Below are 25,751 nucleotides of genomic sequence, written 5' to 3' on the forward strand. Positions count from 1 at the left end.
CTGGAGGCTGGGCACCTGCCCCTAGAGCCTGACTCGCCTGGGCGAGGGCGCACCTCTGCAGGCCCCAGGCCGTCCTCCTCGGTCGCCCTCTAGTGGTCATCTGGGACCCAGCAGAAGCCTGGGCCGGTAACTGGCGGCCGCCCCCTGAGGGGTATGGGCTTCAACGGGAAGGTGGCAGAGGTGTACAGCAGGGAAGAGGGGCAGACCCAGCCCCTGTGGGGGCCTCTGCCTGTCCGGACCCTGCACGGCCCTGGGCCTCTGGACGGCTGCCCCGTTCTCAGGAGCTGCAGGGGCCTATGTGACCAGCCCCACCACCACCCCTTTAAAAAATCCAGAGACTTGATGAAATATTTTTTAAGAGATTTCCTTATTTATTTGAAAGGCAGAGTTACAGAGAGAGAGAGAGAGAGAGAGTGATTGATTGATTTCCACCTGCTGGCTCACTCCCCAAATGCCCGTGAGAGCCAGAGGGGCAGAGCTGGGAGCCGGGAGCCAGGTCAGGTCTCCCTGTGGGTAGCAGGGGCCCAACCTCTTGAGCCACCAGCAGCTGCCCCCACGGTGCACATTAGCAGGAAACTGGACCTTGGATTTGAACCCAGGCCCTCAGACGTGAGGTGCGGGCACCCTAACTGCTGGGCCAACACACACAGGATCACGCCCTAGCTGGTCCTCAAGTCTCAGATGACCCTGAGCCTGTGGCTGAGGGCCTTCCTGGGGAGACCAGCCCCCCCAACCTGGCTCCCCCTCTACCCCCCCAGAGTACAAGGCCAGCTACGTACGCAGTCGCTCCATCCGCTCCGTGCCCGTCATCGTGGGCGGTAAGGTGTACCACCTGGGCCCCGCGAGCGCCTCCCAGCCCCGCAACCTCACCAAGAGGCACTGGCCGGGGGCCCCTGAGGAGCAAGATGACAAGGACGCTGGGGACTTCAGTGGCACTGGAGGCCTCCCAGACTTCTCAGCCCCCAACCCCATTAAAGTGACACATCGGTGAGTGTCCAGGCAGAGGCCGGGGACGAGGCGGGCACGGCGGATACTGGCACAGGCTACCCGCACCTCTTGGGCCCCTGGACACCACACGTGTCCCCTCTCTCGAGCAGGTGCTACATCCTAGAGAACGACACAGTCCAGTGTGACCTGGACCTGTACAGGTCCCTGCAGGCGTGGAAAGACCACAAGCTGCACATTGACCACGAGGTGAGCGAGGCGGGGTGGGGAGACCCCTACAGAACCCTCAACCCGAGGGCGGCCCGAGTGCCAGCGCCCCGGCAGCCTGGCGAGATGTCTGTGCTGTGGCTTGCCTTTGCGTAAGCCTGGCGGGGGCAGTGGAAGCCTCGGTGGGCCAGGAAGAAGAGCCCCGTTCCTTCGCCGGAGCCTGGCTGGAGGGGAGGGGGCTTCGTTCGGCAGGAGCAGCCACGGCGGTGGCCTTGGCGCCCACGATGGCAGGTGCACCCCAGGGCTGGGGAACGCAGGCTGCTGCTGCCACTGCGGGGCCAGGAGCCAGCAAGGGGCTGTGCCTGCCTGGCAGGGTTCTAAGGCCACCCCTCCCCCCCCCAGATCGAAACCCTGCAGAATAAGATTAAGAACCTCCGGGAGGTCCGAGGCCACCTGAAGAAGAAGCGGCCGGAGGAATGCGACTGCCAGAAACCCAGGTGAGGGGTCGCAGGGCCCCTGCGCGCCCTGGCTGTCCCACAGGACCGCCCCTGGGGACACGGCGCCCCCTGGTGTTATTTTTCCGCCCAGTCTTCTCCACTCAAGGTAACAGCCCTTAGCCAGCTGGGCCCACAGGACCGCCCCCAGGCAGCCAGGCCAGCACCTAGATTGCCGCAGCGCCCACGGGAGACGGGTGTGGGCTGTGTAGCTGGCTCCCAGCGCCTGCCCCGACCGCCCTTTCGGAAACTGCCCACAGGACTCCGGGGTCCCCAAAGGACTCAACTCCAGAGCGGCTCTGCCCGCAGAACCTGAGTCGTTGGGACTGGGCTGCTTCCGTGCTGGGGGGTGGGGGGGAGTGTTTGCTAGAAGTCTCTGTTCTCCCACACTGGCGTGGCCACGTGTGGCCGTGGCTCCTGGACCGCACAGCATAACCGCAGTCCCAGAAAAGCCTGCGCAACCCAGTTTCACCCTTGGCACGCATGGGGTGGGTGGGTGGAGGGGACGCCCCTGAGCCACACCTGCCCTGGCCTGAGGTCTTCTACCAGGGCCACCTGGCTTGAACTTGGCAGAGGCGGCTGTCCTGGGGAGTGTGGCACCCCCCCACACACTGCCAACCGGGGGGAGAGGGGAGGGGAGAGAGGCAGGGGGTGGGACCGGGTGGGGCAGCAGCCTAGGGGCCCCAGGAGCCACACTGGCCCTGCAGGGGCTGAGGCCTGGGCTGGGGTCTGTTCCAGCTTCCACAGCCAGCACAGTGGCCGCCTCAAGCACAAGGGCTCCAGCCTGCACCCTTTCAGGTGAGAGCCGCCAGGAGACACTGCTGCCCTCCGTGAGCCAGACACAGAGGAGCCAGGCCCCGGCTTTTCCTTGAAGTCTGACTCTGCTGTGGACAGAGACCTCGGGCCGGTCTTGGGCGCCCCCTTGTGGCAAGGTGCTGGAGCAGCACCGCACCAGTCTCAGGAAGGGAAGGGATGGGCGAGAGCAGGGTCCCGGGAGCCCTCCACACCTCCCCTCGGGGGCTAAGGCAGGCCACGGGCACCCAGGAGAGCCAGCTGGGCCTTGAGCAGCAGTGAGCGGCCCTCGGGGAGGGCGGGCCTGCCGCGGCCTCACCGGGGCCCCCGCGTGCCGCAGGAAGGGCCTGCAGGAGGACAAGGTGTGGCTGCTGCGGGAGCAGAAGCGGAAGAAGAAGCTGCGCAAGCTGCTGAAGCGGCTGCAGAACAACGACACGTGCAGCATGCCCGGCCTCACGTGCTTCACGCACGACAACCAGCACTGGCAGACGGCCCCGCTCTGGACGCGTGAGCACGGGCCCCGCCCCGGCGTGGGAGGGCCTTAGCAGACCCCGTAGGTCTCTCGGGGGCCGCTGCCCCGGGCCGCTCCTGGCGGCCGTGGGCGGGCAGCCAGGCTCTTCTGTTCCCCTCGGCAGTGGGGCCCTTCTGTGCCTGCACCAGCGCCAACAACAACACGTACTGGTGCATGAGGACGATCAACGAGACCCACAACTTCCTCTTCTGCGAATTCGCCACCGGCTTCCTCGAGTACTTTGACCTCAACACAGACCCCTACCAGGTGCGCACAGCCCCGGCTGGACGTAACCAGAGGGTGGGGAATGCGGGCAGCACCGGGCAGGGCCCCCACCCTGCTCAGCGGCGGCAGACTCTTCCGATCCACTGGGTCCCTGAGGCGAGAAGAGTGAGTGAGGAAGCCACCGAGAATTCCAGGAGTAAGCCATCGAGGCAGGGCGGAAGTGGCCCGGGTCCACGGTGCACCTGCTAGCGGGGAGTGAGGAGCGTGTAGGAGGGGCAGTTACTATGAGTTCCAGCTGTTCTGTTGTGTGGCCTTGGAACTGTCCAGGCTTCAACTTGTAAAGAAAAGCCCGACATTTTAAAACAGATTGATTTATGTATTTAAAGGCAGAATGTTGGGGCCGGCGCTATAGCATAGCAGGTAAGGCTGCCGCCTGCAGTGCCGGCATCCCATATGGGCGCCAGTTCAAGTCCCAGCTGCTCCACTTCCCATCCAGCTCTCTGCTATGGCCTGGGAAAGCAGTAGAGGGTGGCCCAAGTCCTTGGGCCCCTGCACCTGCATGGGAGACCTGGAAGAAGCTCCTGGCTCCTGGCTTCAGACCAGCGCAGCTCCAACTGTTGCGGTCAATTAGGGAGTGAACCAGCGGATGGAAGACCTCTCTCTTCCTCTCCTCCTCTCTCTGTGTAACTCTTTCAAATAAGTAAATAATAAAGGCAGAGTGTCAAGGGCTGGAGAGAGAAGACATCTTCCATCTGCTAGTTCACTTCCCACATGGCTCCAGCAGCCAGGTCCAGGTCTCCCACGTGGGCAGCAGGGACCCAATCCCTTGTGTCATCATCCGTTGCCTTCCCAGGCACGTTGGCAGGGAGGGCCAGGAATGGGACCAGCACGAGGGGCAGCTTAAGCTGCTGTGTGCCACGCCAGCCCCAAGCCTGAGAACTGTTCTCCGGGAAATGTGCTTTTTAATGTCAGGGTCTCCGTGCTTTGGGTGCCACACCTGCCTGCCTTGTGTACGCGGGGTCACCCCGTCCTACCAAAAGGGGTGGCCTGTCGCTCGCCCGGCGCTCCCAGCCTGGGCAAGGCCCGGGCCGCTCACCGGTCCTTTCGCCCAACGGCTGCTCTCCGCTCCCGAGGAGCAGAGGACTGTGGGGAAAGGCTGCGGACAGCCGAGGCTCGGCAGGGCGCCTTTCCAAGCTTCGGAAGTTTCCTGGCCAGTGCCCTGAAGTTCCACACGAAGTCACAGATGGGGCTTGTCTGGTTTTGAAGAGATTCATTTATTCATTCATTCGAAAGGCAGAGTTAGGTCTTCCGTTCACCGTTTCACCCCATCCAGGTCTCCCGCGTGGGTGGCAGGGGCCAGCACTCGGGCCCCCTGCGGCCGCCTTCCCAGGCGCATTAGCAGGAGCCGGATGGGAAGTGGAGCAGTGCTTGGGGCACGCCGGCGTCACAGGGAGGCTTGACCTGCTGGTGCTGTCCCAGGAATTGCCGCCCCCAAGGAGAGGACCGGGTGGCTCTAGAGGCCGAGATGTCACCTTCCCCCAGCCCGCCAGGAGCCCTGCTGCGGGGGGTGGGGGGGGGTCCCTGCACTCATTTTGTTGACCGCCGACCTCTTCCCTATCAGCTGATGAACGCGGTGAACACCCTGGACAGGGACGTCCTCAACCAGCTCCACGTGCAGCTCATGGAGCTGAGGAGCTGCAAGGGGCACAAGCAGTGCAACCCCCGGACTCGGAACATGGACCTGGGTGAGCGGGGGCCCCGGGGAGGCGGGCCGAGGCCCCTGGGTGAGGGAGGCCCCCGCCCGGGGCACGCAGCGGAGTTGGCCTCCCGAGACGCTGGCTGGGGACGCCTCCACGGGAAACCCGGACCCCCCGCTCCGCTCCTCCTCTTCCTGTGGTCCGGTCGCCTACTCAGTCAACCAGGAGGCACTGCCGCGCGAGCCCGGCACACACTGGCTACGGGGAGCAGAGCGGCGCCCGCACTCCCGGGACTCGCGTGGAGCGCATGTCCACCGGGACACTTCAGCCTCCCTGGGACCGGAGTGATGTCGGGAGGGCGTGGGGGGGGGGGCCTCCAGGAAGTGACGGCCAAGCCCAGTTCTGAAGAGCAGGCAGCAGCCGCCTCCAGAGAAACGCGGGGTCTGGCGTCCCGGGGCGTCAGAGTGTGAGGGGGTGGGGCCGGCTCAGGGGAGGGGGCGTCCTGGAGGCTGCATTCAGGTCCATCAGGAAGCCAGGGCGGGTCTGGGCCCAGGCCCGGGGTCAGGACTGTAGGGAGGACACAGTGACGGGGGCACCGCCGCCCCGGGAGCTGGGAGGCACGGTTGACGCCTGGGTTTTAGGAGACAGAGTCTAGGATGCCGACTGGGTATTTTCAGCGCACAAACAAAGCAGGAAGTTGTTCTTACCAGCCTCAGCGAAGCACAGAGGGCGGTCTGGGGACTCCTCCCCGTCCAGGCCGCTCAGGAGAGGCCCGTTGTGATCAGAGGCACGAATTCATCGCTACCCCAGTGCTGAGCGCTGTGTGTGCCGTCGCGGGGGAGCCCCACGGCAGCCCTCTGAGATCACCGTGACCTTCACTTAGTGGACAAGGACAGTGAACCGGCTGGCAGACTCCAAAGCCTGGGCACTTGACCCCCCACAGTCCTCAGGAAGCCTTCCCGAGGGTCCAGACCCGGGGGTCTCCTGCTGCCTGCCATGCTCTGTGGCACAGGTGTTCGTGCCAGTGTGGCTGCCCTGCCGGGACAGAGGTCTGTGCCGAGTGAGGGGCTCAGGGGCCTGGACCTGACCCAGCCACACTGGCCCACGGGCGATCTACGGGGAGGCCTCGCAGTCCCACCACTGCCCTCTGAACGGGGCCGCCGCTTTCTGGGGTGGGGGTTTCGTTTACTGAACGGTTATGGTTTGTCCTCCTTATACCACTTCTGCCCTAAACTCTGTTCCTATTTTGTTCATTTGTCCCACATTTAGGACTCAAAGATGGCGGCAGCTATGAACAGTACAGGTACTCAGTTTTGTCATTCACGCCCCAGGGAGGCCCCGCCCTCAGTGTGTCCTGGAGGGGCCCCACCAGGGATGGGGGGGTCACTGAGATACCTTCTCCGTGTGGTTCTTTGGGGATGACTTTCTCGGTAGTGCTTAACGTTCATTTTCCTTCTGACACTTGAAACGCAGGCAGTTCCAGCGTCGCAAGTGGCCGGAGATGAAGAGGCCGTCCTCCAAGTCGCTGTGAGTCCAGGGGCTGCTTCAGGCAGGGCTGGGGGCTGCCTGGCTTCGCTCTGCCAAGGCCTTCCTGGGTGCAGGCCGCTTCCCGTTACCAGTGCTGTGCCCACACTGAGGGGAGCAGTGAGCCGGCCTGGAAGATAACACACGTGAACTACATCCCGTGTTTTCAGTGACCACTGCCGCTGAACTTGAGCTGTTCCGTAAGAGGTGGAGAAGATTTTCAGAATTACAGCGGCCAACATCTTGGGAGGCTGTGGCTGGTCCACATCCTTAGCACTATGGCAACCTCATTAAAGGCTCCCAAGAGGCCGGACCGACACACCCACTGCAGTGCCACTAGCGGCCAGCAGGGGCTCCGTGGCCACCAAGGTCACCTGGTCACCTCTGATCCCCAGCAGCTGGCTGGGTCCCGGCAGGAAGGAGGTACAACTCACCAGACCTCCTAAAATCACTGAGAAAGTTAAAAATGCAGGTAGGAGAGAGAGTTCATTAGCACTGGCAACAACGCTGACATAGCCGTGTGGGTGAGCTGTCACGTGGGACCGCTGGGTGTGCATCTGTAGCCACGTGGCTTTCCCAGGCGTTGCTCTGGTGCCTCGCTCACGTTTCCGTCCCTCGGCCCTTGTTCTGCCCAGATCTTAACCACCGCCTCTGCCAGCCCGAGCGTGCCTTCCCAGGGCCCTAGAACCAGATGCCAGCAGCCGGCTTCCTTGGCTGTGGGACGGAGCCTCGTCCCGCTAAGAGGAGCATGTTTTGTTCCACAGGGGGCAGCTGTGGGAAGGCTGGGAAGGCTAAGACGCAACGGCGATGGACCTGCGAAACCCAGAGGCCCCGCCTGAGTGCCCGGTGGGCAGAGGCCGTGCGTGACTTCCAGGAGCCTGTGCTGTGGGCCGGGCAGCCCGAGAAACAGCCTGCTTTCGGGGACCGCGGCGACCTCCGGAGGATGAGCGGCGGGAGCAGAGCTTCAGGAAGCCCACCTGCGCCCCTGCTTCTGCCTCGCCAGCCGCACAGGATGCGTCTCGGATCAGAAGTCACCACTAACCCTCGAGAGGCTCGCGAGGGGAAGAACAGAGATTTTCTTGGAAATTTCCCCCACGGGTGAAAGTCACTGGAATTTTTTTTTTTTTAAATCATAGGGGGAAAACGACTCTGTTTTAAATCCTCGTATTCTTTTGATTCATCACAAAGAAGGAACTGAGAAACCGGCAGGGGCAGCTGGCAGGTGCTGCGACAGCACACAGTGAGACCGTGAGTCAGTGGCACAAGACAGGCGACACGGACCGAGCACGATCGTCCTGGCCGGCTGCCTTCCCTGTACATACGTGACTCTCGCCCTGTAACCCACACGGGACCGTTCGGGGACTGACCCGCAGAACCCCCCGTGTTCAAGAGTGGCGCGCCAATAAACGCCCTGTGGCCAGTGTCAAAGAAACCCTCGTCGTTGTGGCCGTTCGTTGCTGCCCACACCCCGTCCCCCGCCCCGTCACCCATCCCCGAACTGTGTTTTCAGGTACTGAAAAGCAATGAAGTATGTATGTCCCACATTTTAGAGATCGTTTTGTAAAGAATTTTTGTAGCTGAGTATTGTCATACAATGTTCAAAGCCCCGGCTGATGACCAGCAGTTATAAGAAACACTTGTTTTGTTAATTCTCAGGAGTTTTCTGCTGTGTTTGTTAAAGAATCCAAGCTACAACAGTGAGCGCCTGGTTTGCAAGGAGATGCGGTAGGTTTACAGAACTTTTAAGGGGGAGCAGGTGGTTGCAAATCAATGACTAAAAGGTAGCAGACGGCAGGCAGCCTCACAGGGCGCCTCACGTTACTCCAGCTGCCAGCAGTTCGCCCCCTTAGCCAACCTGTGTATGTGGCAGGCGGCAGCCAGCACCCGCTGACGGCGCTCCACAACGGACAGAGAGGATCCCAGGTCCTCCCGTTCTGGAAAACGGTTCCCTCTCTGCCTTGCGGCGCCACAGACGGCCCAGGCTTCCTGCAGAAGCTGGGGGTGGGGTGTGCGTGAACCCCATCGACCCATTCACTCTACAAATGGCCAAGGCTGGGCGTGGCTCAAAGGCTCCCTGGTTTTTGTTTTAACTTTAGAAGTTGCTACCATTATCTTAAATAGGCCTCCCTAACCTTCTCTTTTACCCTCAATCCAACTGGGATTTAAAAAAAAAAAGGCAAAAAGCTCTTAGGCTCCAACTTTACGTAGAAACCTTTATTTACAGCGACATCTAAAACAGCCAGCAAAGCAGTCCCAGTTCACCACCCACCCCATGTCGTCAGTCATCTCTTGTGGTTTCGAATCTCTGTAGGGTAAAAGAACAATTTTTTAAAGCAGTGCTTAATGTAAACTTGATTGAAACTGAATTCATTCTTGGTACTTAATTCCTGAGAATTTGAATATTGCTCTCAGACTGACGTTAGCTTCTTTGAACTTCCACACACTGGAGAGAGACGGGGAGGAGAGCGAGAACACCATGCTCACTACCGCACAGTTTGCCTTGCAGCTGAGAACAACTCGGGTCCCTCTGCAGCAGGCGTGAAGTTGCAGCCACCCTGGAGGGAGCGCTCCCGAGAACGTCCTACTGGGAACACACCCCTCCGCACGGGGCACGAGCCACCCAGTCTGGCTTTTGCCCAGCTGCATCTGCCCTGGGGGCAGAGCGCGTCTAGGGCACCCGCACCCTCCCGACTCGCCGCACACGGGTAGCTACACCTTGTCATCCAGATGCAATTAAAAAGTGGCCTTAACGTGAATATTAACAATGCAACTTCTGTTTTTTAAAGGAAGAAACATGTATCCTTTATATTGTTTTGATCTTCATAAAATATATTTATTTATATATCTTTGGATTCAGCAAAAAAGTAGGTACTGGAAATATCCCACATTCTAAAAGCAGAAGAAAAGATGACGGATTCTGGTCACCCAAGAGATACCTAGGTTTAAAAGGGGGTGGTGCAGGGGTGGGGGTGAGGAGAGGTAGCAGCGGAGCACAAAATCCTCCAAGACAGGTCAAAGGGTGAGAAAGGCAAAAGCAAATTCTCTGAGACAGCGTCGATTAAAAGCAAATCAAAAATCTCGAGTTTGCACCATTTTTGTAAAACAAACAGGTAGAAAACACAAAGACTTATAATAAATGTAATTCCCCCCCCATAGAAAAGTGAGCGCTAGCGCCTTCCCGTGAGCCTGGAGCCAGGACTGGGGAGGAGACAGGACCGTGGTCTCTGTTGCTGCGTCCTGGAAGTGAGGGAGGAGGAGCACCCGTCCATCCCCCTCGACACCGACACTGCCAGGCCGGCGACCGGGCTCTGCCTCAGCTCTGCCTTCCCCGGACGGGAGAAGGTGTCGTCTGCCAAGTACGATGCTTGACTGTGTAATCGAGGGGGAAGAAACTCACGATGCTTATACATTGTTGGGAAAATAAAGTCCCCCCCCACCCCCACCCCCACCCCCAGTGGTAGCTCTGGGAACATCAGGGCTCACGTCCTCATGCCAGAGAAATTGAATGACCACACCTTCAGAGAGGCATCTACAAAGTTGGCTGAAGGTGTTAAAACATTTTTTAAATTTACCTGCCTCGATTATTGCTAGAAAATGATGCCAAGGCTGGCAGAGAGATCTGAAATTCACAGATACTCCAAAAACCAGATTTCATTCAACTGTTGGAACCTAATAAAGTAACCCTGATAAAAGGAATTAAACTTGATTTCCCCCCTACTCCCAATGACCTAGAACAGGTGTCAAGGAGAGGCAGCCTCAGGAAAGAGAGGAGACTGAAGAGGGGGTGGGCAGGGACGCTCAGTAGGACTGTGGCTCTGAACCCAGCAACGCTGTTCTGGACACGGCGCTTAGGAAGTCACCCTGACTGTTCTAACCCAGAGGCGTGCAGTTGCCAGCGGTGTGAGCAGAATGGCAAGGCAGCGGAGCAGACACCAGGAAGCGCGCCAGGCTTGCACTCCTGCGACCTCAATGTGGGATGCAGATCCTAGCAACCAAAGTCTTAGTGCACTCCTAGAATGGATGAAAAGACAATTAAAAAATAATAATCGCTACTGGTATAGACTGCTTAAAATCCAAGAGATTCCTTTTAAGTCAAATTGCTTGTTTTTAATTCCTGACTTTAAGTGTTTATTTCCCCATATCCATTCTTTCCCAAAATTAACAAAAGTGCTTAGTTCTGGTAGAGGAATTTAAAATGTAAATGCCTACATCTAAACAAATGATCTCTTAAAAAGCATTGAGATTGGGAGATTGAAAAGGGTGAGGCGGCAAAGGCTGGCGGAGGACAGGCTGCCTTCACCTCCCCCCGGCCCCCCGCTGCACAACTGGGGGGGGGGGGGGTGGCCCGTGTGCCAGCAGCCACGCCACACTGAGCTTACAGAAATCAACAATGTTAAATATTTCGCTTCACAAACTTTGTAAAAATGAGTTGTGATCTACAAAAAAAGGTATATACATATTTTACATAATACAATATCTTAAAGGTCATATTTACAAAAAAAATATTCACAGAAACACTGCGAAATTCTGATTCAGAATGCAGTACCTGGCCTTGAGTTTTCAGAGTTTATTTTCAAAAAGCATTATTGCTCTACCATATAGGCAAAGGGTGACACTAATATTCTTTAAAAAATCATAGTTCTTGTCCAAGAGATTAGACAAAAACCAGGAATGTGGTTCATTCCTCAAGACCGCAAGAATATTGCATTTATCCATTACTTTCTAAATAAAGTGCACGCGGCTGCACATGAGCATGTGAACACTTTGCTACTGCTGCAATTAAATACTGTCATCTCATCTTCCCTTCTGAAAGCCATCTAGCATCGGTGACAGGTCCCCAAGGTGAAGGTTACAGAACATGGGGGCAGATCAGTCTTGAGGAGAAAGCCCAGGACACAGACAAGGGACAGAGTCGCTCCACGCCAGCCAGGGGCAGGGCAGGAGAGGCCAATTCCAAAGGAACCACTTGGAGACGAAACAGGACGCGGGGAACTGTGCTCTTTGTCCAGCACTGCAGAGAGAAGCCACATGTTCTCCTCTGCCTCTCCAATGTTGTCTGGCCCACCTATTTGAGAGACTTTGGCTATCAAGGCAGAAAGAAGTGGCACTCCATGTCTCCAGGATTACATCCCTCGGAGGCAGACCGTCAGGAGACTTCTGTCCCGAACGCGGGTGCACAGGGTGGGGAGTACAGGGAGGTGCTGCGCTTCAGCTTCAATCCAGTCCTGCTCACACGGCATCACTTGGAACTCCCTTGACGGGGCTCACGGCCGGCCCCTTCTTCAAGTCGGCCCGCGCAGAACGAGTCTTCCCTCCCGACAGTCCACGTGCAGTGTCATCTGTACACCGATCTCCTTAGAGGGCCTGGTATCGAGACGTCAGCAGTACTTCTGTTAACAACCAGAAAGAACGGGAATAAAACGGGCGCTCAGCACAACAGAAGACAAATCCCAGTGTCGACAGTGATGGCCTGCAACGTGGCCTGGCGGGCTCCGACCCCCGAGGTCCCCAGTGCCAAAGTGTTCTCAATTGCTGTACTTCAAGTGACGTGAGGACATCCGAGTGAAATCCTACACGGGACCTTTAGATTACAGGGGAGGGAGGCAGTGGTTCTCTCCAGAAAATAGGAACTTTCTGGAAAAGGAGCAGATGCCCTTACCTGGTCAGGACCCAGGGGCATGCCGGCCATGGGCACGGGGCCCATGCTCATCTGTCCCAAGTGGCCAGCGCTGCCGTTCATGTGCACCATCCCGAACGCTGCAGGGCTCGCCTGGTGCGCGAACTGCTGCGGGGCAAAGGAGCTGCGGGGAGAGTGCGGCATTAGCTCGGGAGTCACTCAGCGGCTCGGGCACAGGGCGAGACCATCACCACGTTAGGACCACTGGGTAGGAGATACTGGGAGAGGATCCTGCCCACAGTGTTCTTCCACTTACGCTGCCTGTACTCGGGGCTCCACTGGGCTTGTGTGCCATATGACAGGTTCTTAAAACGGACACCACCGACACCATCTAATAGCCCAGGCCGTCTGAGCGCCCCACCCAGGCGTGGCTGAAAGCGCAGAGACGTCCACTCCCTGGCCTGCGGCACTGGGATGTGAAGGATCCTGGAGTCGCTGGTCTTTACCTGCTCCTGGCCAGGCCTCCTGACGGCCAGCCCTTCATCTCTGAGGACTGATACATGGGTGCAGTCTGAGGGTGCTGCAGCATGGGGTTCTGGGAAGGACCCATCCTCGATGACATCATTGCATTAGGAGGACTAGACACTCTTCCAAAGGTTGGGTCTGGCTGCTGTCCCATTCCTTAAAAGAAAACAGGAAAAACTTAAGTGCTCATGCATCACTTTCTCATCCTCTCAGAAGGGGACGGGAACAGGTGCCGACAGTGCACAGGGTGTCGCCTCCCACCTATTCCTGCTCTGGACCGAGGTGACAACCACAGTGATGGGCTCACCACAACAGAAAGGCTCCCCGTCTAGGGCACACGAGGCCCACCGTTTCCATGGTGATTCTGTGCCCAGGGACTCACTCTAGTCGCACCACTGCCCCTCTCATCCCGAGATGGCTGCACCCAGAAACGTAAGCTGTGACCCCTGGCGTCCCACAGCCTCTCGAGGCAGGCCAGCAGAGAAATCGGCATCACCGTGAGACGCCCGTGCGGTGGGAGCTCGGAAGCCCCCACGGTCCATTCCTGCCTCCGGCACCACCGAGTTCCCACCCTGGGGCACAGAGGCAGCAGTGAGACAGGGCGAGACGCCTGCTTCTCAGGTGTGCCGATCCAGTGACGCTCGCGTCTTCCACAACGTCACTCAGGAAAGCACACCCTCCCCGCCCACTTTACCGTAATTTGGTGGATAAGGAAACTGCTGTGGTGGCGCCTGTGGCATCGCAGGTCCTGCCAAGACCCCATCCATGCTGGGGGAGGCGGTCACATTAGGGGGCGGGCTGAAGGCTCGGGTCTGCTGCTGCTGCTGCTGCTGCATCAACATGGCCGCCCTCTGCTGCCGGAAGTGATGACTCAGCAGCTCTCTGCTGCGCTGGGCAACCATCTGGGCATTCAGAAAGCCCTGCTAACGCCCAAGGAGAAGCGCGGTCACGTATGCATAGCACAATCCAGCCAGTGCCCCACGCGTGGGACCCCCACACCACGTCGGGGGCAGAGAGGAAACCACCCAGTGTCTACGCACTAGTCCTGGCGATAAAAGCTTTTAGGCTGTTGGGGGGGGGGGGGGACCTGGAGGTTATTTGTAGCTAGGAAACACAGGGAGACAAGTTGTCACGCTTTTGATGTAGCTAGAAGCACTTCTCACAGTGACAGAACAGTTAGCATAAAATCTGAAGACAGACTCTTCAGAAACCAGGAAATAAAACTGTTTCTTAAAGGGCAAGACTGAGAGTGTGCTGGGTGGTAGAGGAGCGAAGCGAGGGGCGGCGGGGGGTGGGGGTGGGGGCACAGGGCTGTCTCCTGAGGACCCGCCCCAGCTCATGCGCTCTCTTCTAAACCTTCTAACAGAGGCAGGGAAGACCCTGAAGCTGTCTCAACTCTTCCACTGGAGAGCATCATTTCCAAAAAACACACTTGTATCATCCTTTCAGAGGACACCTAACAGCTTATACAGGGTGTCTGATTATCAAGAAAATAGAGAGGCTCTTCTAAGTGGGCATAGACAGTGAAAATCAAGCATTTCACAGGTTAAAAAAAAAAACACACACCTTGGTTTCCCACCCTAGTAGGTGACTGTCATGTAGTCATCTGCCTCATTCACATTAAGAAAATACCTGGACACCCTTTCCACCACTGGCTGCAGACACAGAGTTTAACATTCCCTGCCGTGATGGGAAACAGGTCATCCCAGACTCATTGAGAATGGAATTATGTATCATTTTCTTTTTCTTTTTTTTTTTTTTCAGAAAGCTTTTATTGAATGAATGCAGATTTCACAGGTGCAGCTTTAGGAATTCCCCCCCCCCCCATACCTGCCCTCCCACTCTCACTCCCGTCCCACCTCCTACTCCCTCTCCCACCCCATTCTTCATTAAGATTCATTTTTACTTATCTTTATATACAGAAGACCAACTCTACACTAAGTAAAGAGTTCAACAGTTTGCACCCACACAGACACACAAAGTATAAAGTACTGTTTGAAGACAAGTTTTACTGTTAATTCTCATAGTAAAATGCATTAAGGACAGAGGTCTTACATGGGGAGCAAGTGCACAGTGACTCCTGTTGGTGATTTAACAACTGACATACTTATTGATGACGTCAGTAATCACCCGCGGCTCTTGTCTTGAGCTGCCAAGGCTATGGAAGCCTTTTCAGTCCACAAACTCCAACATTATTTGATGGGGCCATAAGCAAAGTGGAAGTTCTCTCCTCCCTTCGGAGAAAAGTACCTTCTTCTTTGATGGCCCATTCTTTCCACTGGGATCTCACTCACAAAGATCCTTCATGTAGATCATTTTTTGTCACAGTGCCTTGGCTTTCCATGCCTGAAATGCTCTCATGGGCTTTTCAGCCAGAAATGCCTTAATTCTGAGGTCAGAGTGCTGTTTAGGGTGTTTGTCATTCTGAGTCTGCTGTGTGGCCTCTTCCCATGTTGGCTCATTCTCTCTTTTTTAATTCTATCTATTGTTATTACCAGATACTTGGTCTTATTTTTGTGATCCCTTTGACACTTAATGCTAGCTATATGATCAGTTACACACTTAATATGATCACTTGAACATGTAAGATGGCATTAGGACCACCCAGCTTAATGGGATTTGGAGTCCCATGTGTGGGGAGCAACTGGGAGCAACTCGGACTAGACTAAGTTACTGGAATTAAGACTTATTCTATGCATCTGCTCTCCCACAATATGGCGCTGGGAGAGGAGGAAACAGCTTCTACACAGCTGCCTCCAGTTCAACCAATAAACTGTAGGACCTGCTCCTGATTGGAGGAGAGCAGCGTACTCGGCGTGTGGGTAGCAGAGTTGGGATTGGTGGAAGAGGACTATAAAGGAGGAGAGAGACAACCTGCACCAGGAACATCTATCTGAAGGAACACCTGTGCAGCCCCCGAGAGAGCCGGCTGGCGGTGTGCCGCTCCCCCGCGGAAGTGGGGAAAGTGGCAGGGGGAACCGCCCTTCCACAGAGGTGGAAGGGTTGGTAGCCAACCCGGGAAGAACCAGCAGCAAACCCGGGAAGGGCCAAGCAGACAAAAGAACAGCGCAGGGTCCTGTGTCGTTCCTCCACGAAGACAGGGAGCGACACCCATGGCAAGTTTTTAGCTTTATCCTTTCTTTATACTTATAATTACCAAAATTTTACCTAATGACCCTGTGGTTTCACAATTCAGGAACATAGAAATGTTTACAGGTTATTTTAAATTCCTAAAAAGCCAAGCGATAGCTGCTATACGTTAAAAGATACTAATCAGTGACTTTAACGAAGACCCCCTCCTCCTTCTCTGATGCCTGTCATCACCAGCAAGAGAGAAGGGAAGAGAAAACGCATGATGGGGCTACAGAATGGCTTCTTACAGGAGAAATTTGGAATTGCTCTAGCACTGAGCACCAAGCATGGGCTGCCTGTGCTGGGGTGGGCACTGAGTGAACGTGGAAAATGGCTCACCTGGGAGTTCACCTGGGGCTGCACCATGGGCCTCATCACTGCAGCACCGCCAGCAGCTGGGTTTTCCATTTTCATGTCGAGTGCCTGACGGCTCTGATTCAAAAACTGAAGCAAGGCAGGTTCATTAGAATGCAAGTGAGCATGTTAACAGCCCCAAACAGCTTTCCAAACCCTCAGCACCAGCGCCTAAGGTCACGACATCTCTAAATCCATTAAGGTGGCTAAGCCACACCTAGCTGGACCAGTACACTTTCGCATGCACAAGGTGAATGATGAGGTGGGTGTTGTGTGTGGCACAGTGGATTAAGCTGCTGCTTGGGGCACTTGCATCCTATTATCGGAGTGCTGGTTCAAGTCCCAGCACCTCCTGCTTCTGATCCAGCCTCTTAATGTAACCCGGGAGGCAGCAGGTAATGGCCTGAGTGTTTGGGCCCCTACCACCTACAAAGAGGCCCAGATGGAGTTCCAGGCTCCTTCCCAGCCCTGGCTGTTGTGGGCATTTGGGAAATAGACCAGCACGTGGAAAACAGAGATCTATCTACATCTCCCCTTCTTCCCCACTGGCCACTCAAGAAATTGAAAATAAACATTTAAAAAAAGGTTAATGATGAAAAGTTCTTGCCTCGTATATAAAGCCTTACTGTTTGGCATTGGGAGAAAAATCAAAGTGCAATTGTGCCGTTTAAAGAGTATCTTTAAGGGGTCGGCACTGTGGTGCAGTGCGTTAATCCTCTGCCTGCGGCGCCGGCATCCCATATGGTCTCCAGTTCTAGTCCCGGCTGCTCCACTTCCAATCCAGCTCTCTGCTGTGGCCTGGGAAAACAGTGGGAGATGGCCCAAGTCCTTGGACCCTGCACCCACGTGGGAGACCCGGAAGAAGCTCCTAGCTCCTGGCTTCGGATCAGCACAGTTCCAACCATTGCGGCCTTCTGGGGAGTGAACCAATAGATGGAAGACCTCTCTCTGTCTCTGTCTCTGTCTCTCTCTCTCTGTCTCTCTCTGTGTGCCTCTCAAATATATTTTTAGATTTATTTTTATTTATTTGAAAGAGTTACAGATAGAGAGGTCTTCCATCCGATGGTTCACACCCCAGATGGCCACAATGGCTGGAGCTGTGCCAATCCGAAGCCAGGAGCTTCTTTTGGGTCTCCCACATAGGTGCAGGGGCCCAAAGACTTGGGCCATCTTCTACTGCTATCCCAGACCATAGCAGAGAGCTGGATCAGAAGAGGAGCAACCGGGACTAGAACCGGCACCCATACGGGATGCCGGCGCTTCAGGCCAGGGCTTTAACCCTCTGTGCCACAGCGCCGGCCCAAAATAAAGAGCATCTTCAGGATTACTCAGGCACTTGGTTGGTCCCCATGCCTCATGGTATGGGAGGTCTTCTGGCATGCTCCTCTGCCCATGGGCCCCTTCTCCCTTGCAGCCTCTGGTCTACTCCCTGGGAAAAACCAGGAGTTTCATGCCAGGTTAAGTCCTGATAATTTTCTCCCTGAAATAAAGCTGTCCCTTTCCTGTGCATTGCTCTCACTACATAAATACTAAAAGCTTAAAAATAAATAAATAAATAACGAGTATCTTCAGGATCATTCAGGTACTTCAGGAAATAGGTTGAACTTGATCAGAGTAATAGTGAATAAAGTATTTCCTCTGCTACCTTTCCCTAAGTAACTGCTAGTGAAAAGGAAAAAAAGATAAAAAGTAAAAGGAGGCCGGCACCGTGATTCACTAGGCTAATCCTCTGCCTTGCAGCGCCGGCACACCGGGTTCTAGTCCCGGTTGGGGCGCCGGATTCTGTCCCAGTTGCCCCTCTTCCAGGCCAGCTCTCTGCTGTGGCCAGGTAGTGCAGTGGAGGATGGCCCAAGTACTTGGGCCCTACACCCACATGGGAGACCAGGACAAGTACCTGGCTCCTGCCTTCAGATCAGCGCGGTGTGCCGGCCGCGGCAGCCATTGGAGGGTGAACCAATGGCAAAAGAAAAGACCTTTCTCTCTGTCTCTCTCTCTCACTGTCCACTCTGCCTGTCAAAAAATAAAAAATAAATAAAAATAATAAAAAAAAAAACTAAAAGGATACAATGGACCCATTGCCACAGCTTTCCCAAGTACCTACGCTGACTTTAGGATTGTTCGTGCGGCAGAGAGTCTTGGGCTCAACGGATCTAAAGGTAGCTTAGTTCTGCCACATTTAATGACTCAGAATACTCAAGACACAGACAGTAGAAATTAAATCTTGAAGCACTTGTGGGGAGGCAGGAGCGTGGCCTAGTAAGACGCGCGTGTCCCACATCAGAACGCAGTGTTTGAGTCCCAACTCCGACTCCTTTCTGCAGCTTCCTGCCAACAGAGCCCCTGGAGGGAGCAGTCTGGCTCAGGTGGTTGGATTCCCCCATCTGAGTGGGAGACAAGGATTGGGTTCCCGCCCTTTGATTTCAGCCTCCCAGCCATTGTGGACATTTAGGGAAGGGAGCCAGAGGATGGGAGCTCCCTCCCTCTCTGCCTCTCAAATTAACTTTTTTAAACAGGTAGAGTTATTGACAGTGAGAGAGAGACAGAGAGAAAGGTCTTCCTTCCGTTGGTTCACTCCCCTAATGGCCGCTATGGCTGGCGCTGCACCAATCTGAAGCCAGGAGCCAGGTGCTTCCTCCTGGTCTCCCATGCGGGTGCAGGGACCCAAGCACTTGGGCCATCCTCCACTGCCTTCCCCGGGCCACAGCAGAGAGCTGGACTGGAAGAGGAGCAACCGGGACAAAATCAGCACCCCAAACGGGATTAGAACCCAGTGTGCCGGCACCGCAGGCAGAGGATTAGCCAAGTGAGCCGTGGCGCCGGGCAAATAACTTTTAATTAAAATTAAAACATTAGTTGGGGGTAAAGAAACAATGACAGAACAGAAATCTTATCCTAGGATATTAATAGAGAGCTCCAGTTCTATAAAACTTCTAGATACCAGAAGTTTCAGAAAATGTGCTAAAATCAAGGTTTAAATATTTGGTTACTAGTATTAAGGACTTTTAGAAAACAAATTACCTACCTTTAAGAAATCAATGAACACATTATTCCCCCTAACTCAATTCTTTCTGGTATGTGTGCCTTTTGAACCTATACAACGGAATGCTCTACTGAAAGGTGTCCATGGGCCAGCATTGTAAAGCTACCACCCCTACCACTGGAATCCCATATGGATGCCAGTTCAAGTCTCAGCTGCTCCTCTTCAATCCAGCTCCCTGCTAATGGTCTGGGAAAGCAGTGGAAGATGGACCCCCCGACACCCACACTGGAGACCCAGAAGAAGCTCCTGCCTTCAACCTTGGAAGATTCCTTCTCTCTCTCTGTGTGTGTGTGTGTGTGTGTGTGTGTGTGTGTGTGTCCCTGTCTCTCTAGCTCTTTCAAATAAACAAATCTTTAAGGAAAAAAAAAAAAAAAAAAAAAGAGGTATCCAATTCTAAAACAGCCACTCGTAAGCAAGGAGCCATCTGTTACAAATCTTAACACAGGAGGATTTCCTTTACTTGACAAGAGAGAGAACCAGTGGAAAGAGCTCTGAGGAACACAATCCAAAAGCAAGTAAAGCAGTGAGGCCAGAAGAAAGGCAGGTGGGCAACCCAGAGGACGCAACTGTTACCTGCTGGCCCTGCAGCCTCTGCTGGAGCTGCATTCTGAGCTGCTTGGGGGTGTTTGTCCGGGGCCTCATCATGTTGGCCCTGGGGTGCGCTCCTTGGAGAGGGAAGCCGCCCTGCTGGCTCATCTGAGTCATCATGGAGTTAAAGGACGGTGACTGTCCCTGCAGATTAAAGCCTCCTTGCATGGGAGGCCCCTGTGCAGGGTACGGCTGCCCATACAACGCTGCCTTCTGCTCCATCGTCACTGCTGCTTCTTGGCCTGGGAAAGCATCCTGTTTGGGCTCCAGAGCTTGTCCCTTAACATCCAACACACAAACACAACAGGGAAGCGCATCAGTGAAAGCAGTCAAAAGGTGAAAACGTGGGCAATCATGCTGCAGGATTCCAAAAACAAAGTCGAATTTATTTTCTTACCATCTGAGGTCTCACACCCTATCAGTTCATGGCCACGACCTAGTGCCTAGCACAGACTCCCACACAGGGAGACACTCAAACATTGTGTGAGCTAAATATTCACAACGTATTAAACACTTGGAGAAACAGTATTTGTTCCAGATCAGACTTCTGTGCCAACAAACATGTATCTCCCAAGCCAAGCATAAATCAATTAAAGGCACTGCAATCAATGAATTCCACTGCAGTTCGAATTTCTGACGGCAGCAAGGGGTGCCTTTCAGGAGAGGGAGAGGCAGGTCACACGCCCCCTTGGCACGCATCCACCCGGTGAGCAGAAGCTGCAGCAGGCCGTCTCAGCACTCTCGTGGGGAACAAAGAAGTCACTGTGCTCAGCAAGTACTGATGAGACCACGTGGAGGCCGGCACTTCCTGTGTGCTAGGACACGCACAAAACCGCATCCAGCAGGTGCAGGAGAAAAAAGTAAAAACCCTATTTTTAAAATTTTTTTATTTATGGGGCCGGCACTGTGGCTCACTAGGTTAATCCTCCGCCTGTGGCACCGGCACCCCAGGTCCTAGTCCCAGTCGGGGCGCCGGGTTCTAGTCTCAGTCGCTCCTCTTCCAGGCCAGCTCTCTGCTGTGGCCTGGGAGTGCAGTGGAGGATGGCCCAAGTGCTTGGGCCCTGCACCCCATGGGAGACCAGGAGAGGCACCTGGCTCCTGGCTTCAGATCGATGCAGCACCGGCCGTAGCGGCCATTTGGGTGGTGAGCCAACAGAAGGAAGACCTTTCTCTCTGTCTCTGTCTATAACTCTACCTGTCAAAAAAATTTTTTTTTATTTATTTGAAAGTCAGAGATACAGAGGTCTCCTCACCGCCCAAATGCCTGCAGCAGCCAGGGCGAGCCAGGAGCTCCAGGTCAAAGCCAGGAGCCAGCACTTGAACCTGCGTCACCCACAGGGGGCAGGGCCGCTGCCTGACTCAGCCTCGCTGCTCCCAGGCACACGCTGCCGGGCAGAGCTGCACTGGAACTCGGGCGGCGCAGCTCCTGCACAGAACCCCCGTGAAATAAAGCCGCTGCAGGCGGAGCCTGCCTCTGTGCCACAACAAGGCTCTCGGTCACAGGCTGGAGCGCTCACCCAGCATGCATCAGCACCCCGACAAGCCCGACTCCACCCTGTGGGAGTCCGCGACTCCACTGCTGGTTTTCTTCTCCCTCAGGCCTTCCCTTGGACGAATAACAAGAATTCCTATCAGAGTTCAGCCCCAGACTCTCTTCTCTCTGCTTGGGCATTCTCACCCACACGTAATAACAGGAAACTTTTGCTTCCAACACAAACATCTCCACGTGCTTAGTTTTATTTATGCAAATAAATGCCTGCTTTCCATCATTATCTGGACACGCCAGGCACCTCCATGGCCACCCCACCCACCACCCAGAACTAAACTCTTCACCTCCTCCCTCTCCACCTGTGTGCGCACAGTCCACCAAGTCCTGACAGCCTTTCCACCATGACATAGCAAGCACCTTCCTCTCTTTGCACATCTCTGCTCCCAACACGCTTCTTGGACTCTCGCGATAACCGGCACCCAAGCCTCTGCTTTGCTCCACCATGCCCTCTGGACGGCAGTCAGAGATCTCCTAAAGCAAATCAGACCTGAAGATAAAATATGGCAGACTACCCAGGCGTGTATGCATGCCTACCTTTCTCTTGGGAATGCTACTAAGATGAAGTAAAGAATATAGCCAGAAAAATAATAAACATAAATATATTTAATATAAATTTACTTAGTTTATATTTATAATATATGTAAACATTTACATTAAATTTATAAATATAAAAATAATAAGGAAGGCAACCAGATAAAATACTTGATAGGTATCTAGAAGACAGGAAGTGCATGAAGGAGTAGGAGCCGACTTCCACAGCAGAGAAACACAGGCCTCGAGTGCCTGCAGGAGAAACATACACACGCGAAGTGAGCAGACGGAGCCACCAGAACCAGAGAAGCTGGACGGAGCCAGCAGAGGACCAGGTTCAGGGCTGAGCCCGAGTGAGCCAGGAGTCGGGACAGAGAAGGGAGTCGACCACTTCTCTGACCACTTCCTGCCTCCCTCAAAGCCCAGGATCAGGAGCTCCAAGCGCAGCAGAGAGCAAGATGAGGCAGAGGCCAAAGACTGGAAACTGTGTATCTTACATATTGGTAATTTCCAGCAAAACTTTGTACTTTATAATTTTATATTCCACACCATGAGACTATCCTCTCGTCTCCCCAGCCTGGCTTGCTAAAATGCAACCACGCAATAAAAGATTCCCAGGCAAGAAACGGAGCCCTTGTCTCCAGAAAACACGCAGACAGTGCCTGGGAGGTGGGACGAGTGGTTTCTACAAGCTGCAATCTGGGGATTCTAATTAAAAGCCCAGCTCCCTATCCCTTCCTAATAATTCTCTGTAAATGTGAGCAGGATCAGTTGTCTTTATGGAGCCTCAAATCAACTTTTTCTTCTTCTTTAATTTGAGATACAGAGAGAGCTCTAATTTACTGGTTCACAACCCGAATACCCACAATGGCAGAGCTGGGCTGGGCCAGGCTGAAGTTGGAAGCTAGGAACTCAATCCAGGCCTCCTACATGGGCGGCAAGAACCTACTGCTGCCTCCCAGGGTACGCATTAGCAGGAAGCCGGAGCTGGGCGCAGAGACGCGATGTGGGTATCCCAACGGTGCCAAGTGCCCATCCCCAAATCACCTTTTCAATGTATCATTCTTAGACAGTGAACAATCACCAGATATTTGAGAAAAGCTTCAAACATAGAAGTGACTCCAATAAATAGCAAGGAACTCAAACGGCCACACGCTTAAGAACAGGAATCTGAATGGAAAACAACTCAATGACAACACTAGATGCCAGAAAACTACAGAAGAACTTTTCAAAGTTCTAAGAAGAAATTATTTCCAACCTAAAGTCTAATACATGATCAGACATGCAGGGAAGATAGAACAAACATACTTGCAGACACAAAAATACCCACACATTTTTTATCTCATCAAGTACAAACAGATAAGTTAATAAAAGTTTTGTTGCAGTAAAACAAGGAGTAAACCAAAAAAATGACTTGAGACCCAGGGAACTGGTAGCCCAACACAGGAGAATAATGACAAGCATGGAGTAAAACAGAAGAGACTACAGGACAAAGGGAAGGAACTGGTGGCTTTTTAATGTGTTTGAACATCTGAAAAAAAATGAGAAATTGTATAGTTTCCTTAGACTACCTATCTGGCGGACAATTATCATTAAGTGGAAACAGCGAAAAAGAAAAGACGATTACCAACTAAAAAATATAAATGATACACAAGCCACTCTCGACACAGCAATAGACCGAACTGTGGCACTACCGACCGTGGCAGCCCTAAGTGTGCGCGGCGCACAGCCCGTGCTCCTGTGCGATGCAGAGACGATCGCGCACGCTGGGGCGCACCGCGGGGAGAGGCGAGAGCAGCTCAGAGCCACAGCTTCCGGCCTAGAACTCAGAACTTCAAAAAAAGCTCCAGAAGAACCCAATCACTTCACTAGCAGCAAACATGATAGCAACGTACATGAAATAACACCTCTCTAGGGCCGGCACCGCGGCACAGTGCGTTAATCCTCTGCCTGCGGCGCCGGCATCCCATATGGGCGCCAGTTCTAGTCCCAGCTGCTCCTCTTCCATTGCAGCTCTCTGCTGTGGCCTGGGAAAGCAGTGGAGGATGATCCAGGTGCTTGGGCCCTGCACACACGTGGGCGACCGAGAAGCACCTTGCTCCTGGCTTCGGATCGGTGCAGCTCTGGCTGTTTGGCATTTGGAGACTGAACCAGTGGAGGGAAGACCTTTCTCTCTGTCTCTCCCTCTCACTGTCTATAACTCTACCGCTCAAATAAAAATTAAAAATTAAAAAAAAAAAAAAAAAAAAGAGGCTGGCGCTGTGGCTCACTTGGCTAATCCTCCGCCTGCGTTGCCAGCACCCCGGGTTCTAGTCCCGGTTGCTCCTCTTCCAGTCCAGCTCTATGCTGTGGTCCAGGAGGGCAGCAGACGATGGCCCAAGTGCTTGGGCCCTGCACCCACATGGGAGACCAGGAGGAAGCACCTGGCCCCTGGCTTCGGATCGGTGCAGTGTGCCAGCCGTGGCGGCCATTTAGGGGGTGAACCAATGGAAAAGGAAGACCTTTCTCTGTCTCTCTCTCACTGTCTAACTCTGCCTGTCAAAAAAAAAAAAAAAGAAAGAACACCTCTATCCACACAGCATACTCTGTGTGACTAAGTTTGTTTTGGAAGTATTAATTATATATTTTGCTGTAGAAGTGTTTGAACACAAAACTCTACAAGGGGTATACTATGTAACATATGGTATTTTTGCACCATTTCCTCTTACTAAAATCCAAAAACTCCTGAATTCCAAAGTATACCTGGCCCCAAGATTCTCAGATAAGAGATTATAAATGTGTAATCGATTACTTACCAGGAATTCAATAGATATAGACTAAGGTTGATAAAGAAACAGCTAATTAAGCATGTCACTTAGCAAAATAAACAAGGAGCTGAGTTTCATTACCTCCAGAGTCGAGCAAGTAACTGGTATTTCAATAAAAATATTTTTGGGGCCAGCATTGCAGCATAACGGGTTAAGCCACTGCCTGTGATGTCCGAGGCCCACACGGGTACCAACTTCTGATCCAGCTATTAAGTGCCTGAGAAGGCAGTGAAAGTTGTCCCAAGTACTTGGGCCCCTGCACCCACATGAGACCCAGATAGAGCTCCAGAATCCTGGCTTCAGCCTGGCCCAGCCCTGGCTATTGAAGCCATTTGGGGAGCAAACCAGCAGATGAAAAGAGCTCTGTCTCTTCCTCTCTCTATAACTCTGCCTTTCAAATAAATCAATCTATAAAATTTTTTTTTATTATATACTTTTCATATCAAGTGACAAATAGACTGCTTTGCAAAAACTAAAAAATTAATCACACATAGAAGGAAAGCAAGTCTCATCATTACCCAGCTTCAAATTTTTCTATGGCTTCCCAATTCTGTAGAAAACTTTCCAATTCCTTAAAATGGCTCTGTGGGGGTGGGCATTTGGTCCAACAGTTGGGACACTGCCTGGGATACCTGTATCCCTACCTGAATGCCAGGGTTTGAGGACCTGCTCCTCTTCTAGTCCAGCTTCTGGCCATGCCCTGAAAGGCAGCAGGCGATGGTCTAAGTGCTTGGGACCCTGCCACACACACAGAAGACTCAGACCGAGTCAGACTGAGTTCCTGGCTTCAGCTTGGACCCTCTTGGGCCCAGCCCCAGCTGCTGCATTTGGGAAGTGAACCAGCGGACAGAATATTGATCACTGTGTGGGAAGTGAACTAGCAGATAGAACATCTATGTATGTGTGTCTCTCCGACTTTCAAATAAATATTTTTTTAAATAATAAAAACTTAAAATGATGGCTTTGTGGATCTGGGCCTCTACTGACTTCTCTAACATCGTTTAACATCACTTACCCTTGCTCTGCTGATACTCACTTTGTAGAATCCCTAAGCTCTACCGCCTAAGGACTTTTGAGTTTGCTCTTCTGGGATGCGCTCCCCAAGCTCCCTGCGTGGCTGACTCATTCTGTCCTTCATGTGTCAGCCCCAAAAGAGCTTTCCTGGCCACTCAAGTGAGCCCTCACTTATTCTTTATCTCATTCCCCTGGAGTT

The 25,751-nt window shown here is 53.8% G+C and overlaps 2 protein-coding genes across 16 annotated transcripts in view; one reads left to right on the top strand and one right to left on the bottom strand.

Annotated features, from left to right (window-relative positions):
- SULF2 (sulfatase 2) overlaps positions 1-8,044 on the top strand; it is an 89,531-nt gene extending 81,487 nt beyond the window's left edge. For 2 of the 3 annotated variants that reach the window (XM_051844953.2, XM_051844952.2), the window contains exons 12-21: positions 759-987; positions 1,098-1,194; positions 1,555-1,649; positions 2,385-2,444; positions 2,779-2,945; positions 3,074-3,216; positions 4,796-4,919; positions 6,141-6,174; positions 6,345-6,398; positions 7,160-8,044. In XM_051844953.2, coding sequence (XP_051700913.2) covers positions 759-987; positions 1,098-1,194; positions 1,555-1,649; positions 2,385-2,444; positions 2,779-2,945; positions 3,074-3,216; positions 4,796-4,919; positions 6,141-6,174; positions 6,345-6,398; positions 7,160-7,190 — 1,034 coding nt within the window. In that variant the 3' untranslated portion in view covers positions 7,191-8,044. The remainder of the gene's footprint in view (positions 1-758; positions 988-1,097; positions 1,195-1,554; positions 1,650-2,384; positions 2,445-2,778; positions 2,946-3,073; positions 3,217-4,795; positions 4,920-6,140; positions 6,175-6,344; positions 6,399-7,159) is intronic. The other variant, XM_070051727.1, reaches the window with a different exon arrangement.
- A 544-nt stretch (positions 8,045-8,588) lies between these two features.
- The window catches only part of NCOA3 (nuclear receptor coactivator 3), a 144,623-nt gene continuing 127,460 nt past the window's right edge, over positions 8,589-25,751 (bottom strand). For 11 of the 13 annotated variants that reach the window (XM_070051719.1, XM_070051722.1, XM_070051721.1 and 8 more), the window contains 6 exons: positions 19,637-19,930; positions 16,009-16,113; positions 13,232-13,460; positions 12,519-12,693; positions 12,055-12,196; positions 8,589-11,785 (listed from right to left, as the gene is read on the bottom strand). In XM_070051719.1, the coding sequence (XP_069907820.1) occupies positions 11,774-11,785; positions 12,055-12,196; positions 12,519-12,693; positions 13,232-13,460; positions 16,009-16,113; positions 19,637-19,930 (957 nt within the window). In that variant the 3' untranslated portion in view covers positions 8,589-11,773. The remainder of the gene's footprint in view (positions 11,786-12,054; positions 12,197-12,518; positions 12,694-13,231; positions 13,461-16,008; positions 16,114-19,636; positions 19,931-25,751) is intronic. The other 2 variants (XM_051844950.2, XM_070051725.1) reach the window with 2 other exon arrangements.

Source organism: Oryctolagus cuniculus, chromosome 11 (assembly GCF_964237555.1).
Source record: "Oryctolagus cuniculus chromosome 11, mOryCun1.1, whole genome shotgun sequence".
NCBI classification, from domain to species: Eukaryota; Metazoa; Chordata; class Mammalia; order Lagomorpha; family Leporidae; genus Oryctolagus; species Oryctolagus cuniculus.